The sequence below is a fragment of the Garra rufa genome, chromosome 19 (assembly GCF_049309525.1).
Source record: "Garra rufa chromosome 19, GarRuf1.0, whole genome shotgun sequence".
NCBI classification, from domain to species: Eukaryota; Metazoa; Chordata; class Actinopteri; order Cypriniformes; family Cyprinidae; genus Garra; species Garra rufa.
In genome coordinates, this window is record NC_133379.1 from 28,333,711 (window position 1) to 28,345,968 (window position 12,258).

At 35.9% G+C, this 12,258-nt stretch overlaps 1 protein-coding gene across 1 annotated transcript; it reads left to right on the forward strand.

Annotated features, from left to right (window-relative positions):
• Window positions 1–1,774: 1,774 nt before the first annotated feature.
• Window positions 1,775–8,976, forward strand: aqp3b (aquaporin 3b). Its single transcript, XM_073824107.1, has 6 exons — window positions 1,775–1,956; window positions 4,841–4,967; window positions 6,556–6,693; window positions 6,877–6,995; window positions 7,614–7,831; window positions 7,913–8,976. Exons 1-6 carry the CDS (start codon window positions 1,849–1,851, stop codon window positions 8,100–8,102), a joined length of 900 nt encoding a protein of 299 aa, XP_073680208.1. The 5' UTR covers window positions 1,775–1,848; the 3' UTR covers window positions 8,103–8,976.
• Window positions 8,977–12,258: the final 3,282 nt, after the last annotated feature.

Below are 12,258 nucleotides of genomic sequence, written 5' to 3' on the forward strand. Positions count from 1 at the left end.
ACTTCAGAGTTCATCTGTGTGTTTTCTAATTGGCTGAATGACAAGTTGTGTTGTTGTTTTTGTCAGCGCTGGGTTGGAGAATGAGAAAGTAAAGACAAGTCTTCACGAACTGCTTCTCCGGTGATTTTATTTCTTTGAGTGTGTTAGTCACGCAAGATTAACGAACCCTGCATTACAATGGTCTGGTGCCCATCCACTGCCATTATTTGACTGGCAGACTGCAACGGTTTGAGTTAAAAATCTTCTTTTGTGTTCTACTGAAGAAACAAAGTCACCTACATCTTGGATGCCCTGGGGGTAAGCAGATAAACATCAAATTTTCCTTTTTGGGTGAACTATCCCTTTAAGTTAGGCCTATTAATTGTAATGATTTCATTTCAAACATTGAATAAATTATATAGAAAAAGTGAGCAAATTATCGGAGCTTTTTGAATCTCAGAATCAGTATCGCGAATAATTTGATTTAGATCGGAAAGTAGGAGCGGCTTCGCGGGATGTTTTATCCCCACCGAGGATAAAAATAATTCAGCAGAGACAGGAATGCATAGACCAGAAGGGGAAAATCCCCCCATCACCCCGGCAAATCGGACCCTGACGATAACTATAAATACAACGATAACTATATTTGCGTCCACACCAGTAAACAACAACTGTTTTTTGGTTGCATTTACACGACTTCAGCCAGTAGATGTCCTCAGCATGCACGTTTCCAGCGCATCTACTGTAAACAGTGAATCTAGCACTATCTGATCTCTAACGTAGTCAGTGTAGTGGAATAAAAACAATACGCACTCTTTTCAAATTCTGCTGCAACTACAAAGGAGCAGAACTACAAAACTATGTTATTCAAACTAGCGCTGAATTCCTGAGGTAATTTTATGTTTCATGTTATGCTATGTCTGTTTGTTTCTCTATAATGTCGCTTGCTATTTTAAAAGCCGCACAAGCCCTTTAAATTTTGAATTAAGTCTGATTAGCTGTCAGTGTTTCATCATTCATCAGCTGTAAAAAAAAAAAAAAAAAATCGTTCTCCTAACGATATCGTTGCCCTTTATCGTTATAGTCGGGGTGTGAACTCTGCTATTGTCTTAAGTTTTAAACGATTTTTAGAACGTAATCTTTGTAGTTATAGTTATAGTTATCGTTGTTGGTGTGAACGGACCTTAACATACTACAGAAAACAGCTTACTTTCGCTTTGGATATAACAAAGTTGCATTTTATAAATACTGAGTGGCAGTTGAGGGAAGAGTTGTAATGACGAGTACGGTGCTTCTTCAGTCAACAAAGAGGAGGCAATCCCTTGTTACAAAAAAGGTTAGTAAAATGATCAAATGTCAAGAAAAATCTATAAATCACATTCTTTACTGTCCAATTAATGTGTTTTACTTTTAAGTGATCAAGTTTTTGAGTAGCTGTACATGAAATAAGCATTTTAATGGGTTTGTTTTGTATGAAACGTTGATAGGATTTATTTTTATGTTTATTTGTTGTTACTGAGTGCTTGTATACAGTTTTTTTTTTTTCCTAATGTGGAATACTGTGGGTTAAAGTTTCATAGATTTGATTGCTATGTTTTGATTCCAGAGCGGCGTCTGCCACAACAACAAAGAAGTCAGACAGGAAAAAAGAAGAATAAAATTTGTGTGTAACTGCGATGGGAAGAGGCAGGGATGGAGGGAGGGAAATAGTTGTAGGAATGCTGTTTTTGGTTTTTTATTGACTGAGGGCGGGACATTCAGAAGCACATATAGGGCCCGAACTCAGCAGGAAAAGTTGTACAGGAGCACTTACCCAATAGCCACAGCTTGGCCTTCATCATCATCATCTTTAAACTATCCTAAGACATTATGGGAAGACAGAAGGTGATTATGGAAAAGATGGCACGGGCCTTTCAGATTCGGAACATGCTGATGCGACAGGCGCTGGCAGAATGCCTGGGCACTCTCATTCTAGTGGTGAGACATTTCTGTTGTTTTTGTCATTGATGAATTAGTGATGAGACAAACTGACTTCAGCTATGATGAAAGTACCATGCAGTCATATTTAGTTTCCTTATTGTAAAACATTATATTGATCTTAAACAAAATGTTGAACAATTCAGAGGAGTAAGGATTAATGAAAAAGTTTTACCATTCAGAAATGTGGCTAATTATGAATTGCAACTGTTGTGGTTTGGGTATATTTATGTGATTATAGAAAAAATATATATAATTGTCTTTTTAAAACTTTAAAATGTACAATACGCTATTCCATGTTTAAAAAATCTGCCACCAGTTTAGTTAATTAGTTAAAAAAAACAGTACATTGATTGTACTTAGCTTGATATATGGATGATAAATCATTAATGATGCAAAGATTGATTTACTGTCTATCTTTGAAGTAAGTGTGTAAAGGATGCTTGATATCAAACATAATCTAGATGCTTTCATCTGCTAAAAAGTTTGAAATTTCCATTCAGCTACACCTGTGTTATAAATAATTTGCTGAGAGAGTTTTATGTTCTTTTTAACCATCTTTGCATTTATAGTTATCATTTTTACTACTCCTAATAAGAACATGTTTTTTTCTCAGCTTTAGCCAATAATAATTATTAAAAGATGAAATTAAATGAATGTTCAAAACTAAAATAGGTTTTAATTTTGTAACTAAATTTGTAGCAAAATGTCATGACATGAGATGATGTAACGGAAGGTAGCCAATTAGCTGTTTTTATCAAGTTTCATACACTAGTTATATACAATTCTAGGTACGTGAAATGACGACGCTAAGAAAACTAAGGAACTTTATCACTGAAACTGCTTAAACGCAAACAAATAGGCTCTAATAAAATAAGCTAGTAAATTGAAATGTAATATTAATGGATAAGCAAGCATTTGTACAGTTGAGGTCAAAAGTTTACATCCCCCTTTCAGAATCTGCAAAATTAATTATTTTACCAAAATAAGAGGGATCATACAAAGTGCATGTGATTGTGTATTTAGTATTGACCTGAATAAGATATTTCACATAAAAGATGTTTACAGTCCACATTTATAAAAATGACCCAGTTCAAAAATGTACACCACTTTGATATTTAAAACTGTGTTGTTACCTGAATGATCCACAGCACAGTTTTTTGTCTAGTGATAGTTGTTTATGAGTCCCTTGTTTGTCCTGAACAGTTAAACTGACTGCTGTTCTTCAGAAAAATCCTTCAGGTCCCCAAATTCTTTGGTTTTCCAGCATAGAGTCAAACGCTCAGTGATTTTCCAGAAGGATAAACCATGCTTTAAGAGGTGGGGGTGAAAACTTTTGAAAACGTGTTGAATTTGAAGATCAGGGTAGATTTAACTTATTTTGTCTTCTGGGAAACATGTAACTATCTTTTGTAGCCTCTGAATGGCAGTACTAAATAAAAATATATGATATTTAGGCAAAATAAGAAAAAATTACACATCTCCATTCTATTCAAAAGATTTCACCCCCCAGCTCGTAAAGCATAATGCATGGTTTTTCCTTCTGGAGGATCAGTGAGTGTTTTAAAAGCTTCTGTAATAGTTGCATATGATTCCCTTAGTGTGAAAAGATGGATCTCAAAATCATACAGTCATTGTTGGAAAGGTTTAAATACACTGTAAAACCAAAGAATTTGTGGGACCTGAAGGATTTTTCTGAAGAACAGCAGGCAGTTTAACTGTTCAGGACAAACAAGGGACTCATGAATAAACATCACTAAACAAAAAAAAAACATAGCTGTGGATCATTCAGTTAACAACACAGTGGGGATGTAAAATTTTGAACCGGGTCATTTTTATAAATTCAGCTATTTTCTCTTTTTGGACTATATGTAAACAGCTTTTATGTGAAACATCTTATTCAGGTCAGTAAATAAACAATAACATGCATTTATGATTCCTCTTATTTTGGTAAAATAATTAACATTTTGCAGATTCTGAAAGGGGGGTGTAAACTTTTGACCTCATCTGTAATTCCTAGTCTAATTAAACCACTGAACACAAAGCAAAACAATAACCAGTGATAGATAGTATTGTGTTTTCTATCAGCCACCTCTAATTGTAGCTGTTAATTTGTTGCTCCTCTGTTAAACCTCAGGAGAAAAGTTGTAGCTACCGAGACTAATTTTCACTTCAACAGAACAATACAAACATTGCTAGAAGCTGTTTTGAAATTAATGAAATATTCCTTGCCTTGTATTAGTGTACTTTGTATTTTGACATTTAGCTTATACAACATAATTAGCAGGTAAGCACAAACAACAGGAACTGGGCTACAACGGGGTCTAAAATACCGAATTCAAGACAGCCCATATCCGGAATAAATTTGACACACCACAGGGGGATCACAGGTTAAACCATATCTCATCATCTGTTTTCAATGGAAACTAAGACTCCAGAGCAGCAATATCTGGAGAAAAATAGAGCTCCCCCAATGACCATCTGTTGTTTTCTGATGGTACTGTGCGGTCTGCGAGCCCCCCATCCAGAGGCTGATCATGCAGCTCAATAACGGCTGGCAAACACAGACAGGCTAGAGGGCATCGCACAATGGGAGAGAGAGCAAGTACACACACACACAGTCATACGCACACTATCTATCAAATCCACATGGTGCCCATAACGTTTCACATTCTTCAAATGCAGTCCTCAAACAAAAAACAGGTACATGAAGCCAAGGATGTCTAGCTCTGAGAGTCATAATACATCAAATCTAGACGTATTATGTCTCTAGTTAATTTAGAGCCTAATTAACTTTTGGTTAGGTATCTAGCCAAGCTTCGCCATCAGACATCGCAAATGCAATTGGTTAATTGGATTCCATTCTTGATTTCTCTAATTATAGATGTTTGGATGTGGTGCCGTCGCCCAGGTGGTTCTAAGCGGAGGCTCTCATGGAATGTTTCTAACGGTGAATTTCGCTTTTGGCTTCGCTGCTACATTGGGAATCCTAGTTTGTGGACAAGTCTCAGGTAACGTTGATCCTAAAACTGTTGTGTTTTTTTCTTTTACTGGGAGAACACAGGAAATTTCAGATTTTTGATGTGGAATTTCACTTCAGTGAGTCACATGCAGATATTAAAACGTCAAGGCTTTCGCCCAAACATTCACCAAATTACACTACATTCTTTCCTACTTTTAGAACATTTTATTTTCAGGTATTATTGGCTGGATTGCCTCATGGTTAAAGTTTACTCAATGGATGTACTGTCCTGGAGGCTTTTGATGAAAAACCAAGTCAATATCAGACAACATCTATTTCAGTTTTGAACATTTAAACAGAGAAATACTGCAAATAAATGAGTGTTTGGTAGGAATGTGCCCGAATCTGAATAGAGGGTTTGCACTTACCTCACAATTTGGTCCGTTACTTGGATGCGCAGCCATATTGGCGATACTCTGTTCTGCTATACTGAATACGCTGTTCTGCTAATTTATGCTGTCCAAAACACAGAAACACCATGTGAAACCTGCTAAATCATACATAGTAGGACTTAGTAAGCAGGAAAGAGCACACTATTTTGACAAACCAAAGTTAATAGGTGGTAAAGATACGTACAAGCAGTATTAATTAAGATATTAGCCTAATATTTCACCTACCTGCCCGGAAATGATAAGAACAAACACGAATGTTGTCAAGATTCTTGCCCTGGAAATCTTGGTTCTCTCTTCTCCTTGATTTGTTATAACTTTTGGCAGGCTACTCCAAATGTTTTTCCCTGGTCCGACCGATTACTACAGCCCAAAACACAATAATTGACCATTTTCAGCAGCAATAATCAGCAAAATATTCGAGTTTCGTTCAGTTCAGTTTTGTTATGCATTGTTTATGTTCAATGACACCAGTATGGCAGATTGATGACGTGTCGTAAAAACACTCTATGTTGAAAGAAATATATATTTTAGTACTTTCACTCGCAGTTGTATCATTGGGTAATTGTACTGTATATAAATTGCCGTTGAAACCGCGGACATCTGGGAGCCATTATTAATACGAGAGGCATTGAAATCGCCTTATACTTTCACTTTTGAGATTCGCGATTAAACGTATTTTTGAACTACGGAGCGGCAGTACCTAACGTAACCACTTTTTAAGATTGTTTGTCAGTGGTGCTCAGGATCTGCAAATCATTCGCCATCATCCTATCAGTCATCTCTCCTTACTATGTTCATGTGGTAAGTGAAATTGTATGTACTGTAATGTAACAGGCTACATAGCAAGCGGCTAACCATTTACTATTCATTTTCCGTGCCTTTCCAAATATAGATTCACTATTCGGGCACATCCCTAAGTTAAGTCTTGAAGGAAGGAAGTGGCAGACAGTTGAAAAACAACGTTCCTAGACATAGATTAAGCCTAATCCATGGCTAAAAAGGTTATGAAAAAGTTTAAGTTTAAATGTTTGAAGTTTAATCCTGGTTTAGGCTTAATCAGCATGTACCCAACCAGCCCTAAAAGTGTAAAGAGAGTATATAAGTTCATCTTTATTGTGTTCTGTGAAGATCTCATTTCAAATGTACTATTCAACTTATTAAGAAAACTACATTTGTGTTTTACAGGAGGTCACATAAACCCTACTGTGACATTTTCTCTTTGCTTGTTGGGGAGAGAGCCCTGGAGGAAATTTCCCGTGTACTTCCTGGCCCAGACTCTGGGGGCTTTTCTTGGCGCAGGAGTAATATTTGGCATGTATATTGGTGAGTTTTAGAACTTTATTTTGGTTGTCAATAACTCACATTTTTCTCAGTCCACATCCTGGGTCAGTCAGTCGCAGCCAAAAATGAAACTGCTCAGTTTATGAGGATTGTGGTTGTGAGCTGAGAGCTTTTGAAGATCTGAAAGAGCTTTTTCCCACTTTGTGTTGACTTGATGTTTTGCAGATGCAATTTGGGACTATGGACGTGGTTCTCTCATTGTTGAAGGGGACAATTCAACGGCTGCGATTTTTGCTACATACCCTTCTAAACACCTTACTTTGCTCAATGGCTTCTTTGATCAGGTAAGGCAACAAAATGTCTATTTTTTTGTCCATATAATGGAAGTGTTGTTTTGGACCCCATTGACTTTTATTGTTATGGACAAAAAGAGTTGAAACATCTTTAGAATATCTTTTATGTTACGCAAAAGAACAAACGTTAGTTTTAGAACAATATAAGGGTGAGTAAATGTGACCCTGGACAACAAAACCAGTCTTAAGTAGCATGGGTATATTTGTAGCAATAGCCAAAAATACATTGTATGGGTCTATCGATTTTTTTCTTATGCAAAAATCATTATGATATTACATAAAGATCATGTTCCATAAAGATATCTAGTAAATTTCCTACCGTAAATATATCAAAACTTAATTTTTGATTAGTAATATGCATTGCTAAGAACTTCATTTGAACTTAAAAATTAGATTTTTTTCAATATTTAGATTTTTTGCACCCTCAGATTCCAGATATTCAAATATTGTCCTATACTAACAAACCATACATCAATGGAAAGCTTATTTGTTCAGCTTTCAGATGATGTATAAATCTCAATCTCAAAAAATTGACACTTATGACTGATTTTGTGGTCCACAAATGATGACAGAATTTTCATTGTTTGAACTAACCAATATTTTTCACAGATGATTGGCACGGCAGCTCTCATAGTTTGCATCCTCGCCATTGTCGACCCCTACAACAACCCCATCCCACAAGGCCTGGAGGCCTTCACTGTGGGATTCGTAGTTCTGGTGATCGGTCTGTCCATGGGTTTCAACTCAGGTTATGCTGTAAACCCAGCCAGAGACTTGGGACCTCGGCTCTTCACCGCACTTGCTGGATGGGGCTCAGAAGTGTTCTCGTAAGTCACATTTGCTTTACTGTATACATTTTACTATTGATATATCATCTCTAACACAGATTTTTGTTCTATCTACCACAGAGCAAACTCATACTGGTTCTTTGTGCCCGTCTTTGCCCCATTTATTGGTGCTGTGTTTGGGGTGATAGTGTATCAGCTGATGGTGGGATACCATGTGGAAGGAGAAGCAAGAGATAAAAGACAAGCGGAGGAAAGAGAAGTGAAGGAAAGACTCAAACTCTCTGCTGTTTCTGAAAAGGAGACAGCGTAAGTCTGGGATCAAATGGAGTTGTTTTACACAGTTTGGTTCAGCTTCTAAAATTAAATTTAGCTCTCCTGACAATATAGTAGCAATACTGTGTATCGTGTACCCACATTAAATCATAACTTTTTGACAGTACCAGACTGCTGTACCCTTGACATCATGATTAGACTCAAACTAATTAGTTGTATTTTTTTCTGTACTGTGTGCGCAATTAGTTGATGTCCAAACAATTTAATTGATGAATCATAATTTGCATATCACTTTAATTACCCTGACCAGAACCTCTGTGTTTTATACATAAACTTACTAGTTATCCATTGCAATTTATTCCAAAAAATGCCAAATTAATTCATCCAATCTGCTAACAACTCAGTTGTTGTCACCCGTTCATTTATCTCTAATGCTTCTATCTGCATAATGAATAAGGGATATGATTTATGAAAACCTTCACCCTTATAAATACTGCATCAAAGTCATAAAAAGTACCTGTTTCACTAAAATTCCAACATCATTTTGACTGAATATTAACGAGTGCTGTATTTATGCAGTGAGAAATCCAGCTTTATTTACATTGTTTGCTTTTTGCCTTTTTGGGAACATAATTGTTTTGCAAGTTTATGTTTTGATATATTACGTGCCTTCACATGCTCAGAGTTTACCCTATGCATATAATATATTGTGTTCATTTATACTGTGCTCTTTAAAAATAAACAGCATTTTTGGTAAGGCATTAGGATTCTGATGGATACATATGAGAAGCATAATGCGCAAAATTTATGTTTGAAATGATCCGGTCATTTAACTGCAGGGAATGCCTTTGATGTCCATTTATGTACCTGCTCAGCATCATTCAGTGCAATAAAACATCAGGGTTTCTAAAGGAGAGTCAAGGTTCCTTTGGTAATAATACAATTAAGGTCAAAAGTTAACATACATCTTGAAGAATCTGCAAAATGTTAATTACTTTACCATAATAAGAGGGATTATACAAAATGCATGTTTTTTTATCCTATTGTATCCATTGGCATTCTTATTCTTCTTCCGTTATTACGCTCTTGAGTCTATGGCAGACCATAGAACCGCTTGCAGGAAAGTTATGAAATTTGGCACACAGATAGAGGACAGTCTCAATATTAACCACAGCAAATTTAGAGTCTCTTACTCAAACTCTCTAGCGCCAACACTTCTCCAAAATTTCACAAATGTATGCTAATAACTTTTGAACCATAAGGCACAGAAAAAAATAATTTTTTCTCAGAATCCTTGGCTCATGCAGAGTCGAATGAACACCAAAAAAAAACAAAAAACAACGTAAGGTTTAGTTTTTTTTGCCATTTTTTTACTGCTACTTTTAAACTACTTTTTCAAACTCGTCCTAGATTTTTGCCAAAATTGGCTCAGATCATCTTCAGACCATGCTGGAAAAAAGTTATGGAATTAAAGTGAATTAGTCAAACCGTTCTCAAATAACGTGCAAACGAATTCTATGAAAAGTCGAACCATACCCAATTTTACCATGTTTGGGTGTCGGCCATCTTAAATGCTATATGTAAACGTATTGGCATATTGTTACAAAACTTGGTATGTGTCTCCATCACCATGCCTTGACAGTACTCAAAAAGTTTGGGGGCAGCACCAAGTTGTGGCCAAAAAGTATAAAGAAATATTTTTAAAAATGCTAATAAGATTTGATTAAATTGCCCTATTGTAATGAAACTGGTCTCAATATATTCCTTGGGCCGAGAACATCGATACCAAATATGCCAAAAGTGGCCAAACTTCCTGTCCGCCATTTTGATTAATGTTGAAAACCTACTTTTTCAAACTCCTCCTAGACTGTTGGTCCAATTTGCACCAAATTTGACTCAGATCATCTTCAGACCATGCTGAAAAAAAGTTATGGATTCCGAAATACGAATTTTTTTTTTTTAACGCATCAACGAATTTGCTGGAAAATGCCAAACTGCATCTGAGGTTGTATCTCTGCGAAGCTTTGATATATTTGCACCAAATTTTGTATGTGCCATTGTGACTTCACACTGATCACATCATATCAATTTGGTGACAGCGCCACCTATTGGTCAAGATTAATAAGCCACTCATTTACCACTAATTATGACATTTCCAAAATTGCTAATAACTGTTGATTGCATTAGCCTATTGTAATGAAACTAGTCAAAATATCCCTTGGGTCATGCTGACAACATAGATACCAATTATAGTTGGCCGAACTTCCTGTCCGCCATTTTGATTTATGTTGAAAACCTCATTTTTCGAAACTCCTCCATAACCGTTTGTCAGGTTTTCAAAAAGACCAAGTCAGATCATCTTCAAACTGTGCTGACAAAAAGTGATAAGCCATTAAATCATATTTGTTCTACATTATTTTTCTGTCAATTTGACTAAAATCATCTTAAGATGACTTCCTTTACTCATTGTTGTGGTTGGTCTGGTGCTCCATTCCATGCTTAGCTCCTCAGTTTGCCTCTGGTGTGTTTGGCCCGGTAATTGCTGCTTGCAGCTATATTTTTAGTACTGACCTGAGTACAATATTTCACATAAAAAATGTTTACATATAGTCCACAAGAGAAAATATTAGTTGAATTTATTCAAAAGTTTACAAAAGCTTGATTTGAATACTGTGTTGTTACCTGAATGATCCACAGCTGGGTTTTGTTGTTGTTGTTGTTGTTGTTGTTGTTTGTTCTTTTTGTTAAGTGATAATTGTTCATGAGTCACTTGTTTGTCCTGAACAGTTCAACTGCCCACTGTTCTTCAGAAAACAAATTCCACAAATTCTTAGTTTTTTTTTAGCATTTTTGTGTCTTTGAACCCTTTCTAACAACGACTGTATAATTTTAAGATCCTTCTTTTCACACTGAGGACAACTGAGGGACTCATATGCAACTATTATAAAAGGTCCAAATGCTCGCTGATGCTTCAGAAGGTAACAGGATGCATTAAGAGCTGGGGGTGAAAACTTTTGAATAGAATAAAGTATGTAAACTTTTGACATCAACTGTAAATAACATTGTAGATTATTGCAAATGTGTGTATAGATGTATGCAAATTCATCTGTGCACTCTAGTTTGCAGTTACATTTTGGAACAAATCAAGAAGCGTCTGTCCACAAATAGGCGTATACCAAATCTCTGTACTGTTTTCTTCAGTCTGAGTGGGCAGGTTAAAGTCAATTGTCACAAACCACTGGTTGGATTCATGGCAATAAACAAAATGAGTAAAACAAAAGAGCTGTAATTTAGTTTAAAACTGCAGACACCATTTATACTTGCTTGACATCTCATCGTAAACAAACAAACTTTATATATGACTCAGACTTACTGGTATTACAAAGCATAAAACTCTGCCTATGAAGCACTTTTGTGTTTGTTAAATTCATATTTACCTATTGGGGAAATTTGTCATTTCTTGATGTACACTGAATGAAATATCTTTAAGCCTCCAGATGAGGGGATCTGCCATGTTCCTAAATTAAATCTACCCAAACAAAAATTGTTTAAACAATAATTTAAGTATCGAATGCAAGTTATACTGTGTGTGGTGTACTGTAGGTGTTTCAATCTAATAAAAGTTAAGCCAATACATTCTTAGGTACATCACGTAAAAGAATGCAAATGGTCAAATCTTATATGCATTGATCACAACTCACTCTCATGTAAATCTTCCAAATGGAAAGGAAAGATTGCAGTGGCTGTTTAGCTCAGTGAAGGGGAAAATAGAGAATGAAAATAAGAGATGTGTTTATTGGTATGAGATGGACGGAGATAACCCAGACCATGAATCTTAAATCAATGAGCACACACAAAGAGTCGGTTGGTAGGTTTGTAGAAAATAAATGCAGACGTTAAGAAGAATGTTTGTGGAATTGAGTTTGGGAATTTGGGATGGGATTTCAGGCAAGCTAATCGAGGCTTTTGAAACCATTAAACCAATTTTCTTGTCGCTTTTGGTTTTCTGGGATCGGAACAGCAATAGGCTCCGTCCACAAATGTACAAAATTCTTGAGGTTTTTTTGGATGTGTCAAAGCACAGCTTAAAATGCAAGTCATTTTTCCACATATACTGCACATACATTTCACCACACTTACTTTAGAAAGTCTACAGTATTTTCATTTAAAAATATGATTTGTTTACTGACTAA

What these genes read in the sequence shown, in the direction of transcription:
- aqp3b (XM_073824107.1), top strand. Translation starts at nt 1,849, where the DNA reads ATGGGAAGACAGAAGGTGATTATGGAAAAGATGGCACGGGCCTTTCAG. An exon ending in TGGGCACTCTCATTCTAGTG is followed by an intron (nt 1,957 to 4,840) that starts GTGAGACATTTC and finishes CTCTAATTATAG; the next exon opens with ATGTTTGGATGTGGTGCCGT. An exon ending in AATATTTGGCATGTATATTG is followed by an intron (nt 6,694 to 6,876) that starts GTGAGTTTTAGA and finishes GATGTTTTGCAG; the next exon opens with ATGCAATTTGGGACTATGGA.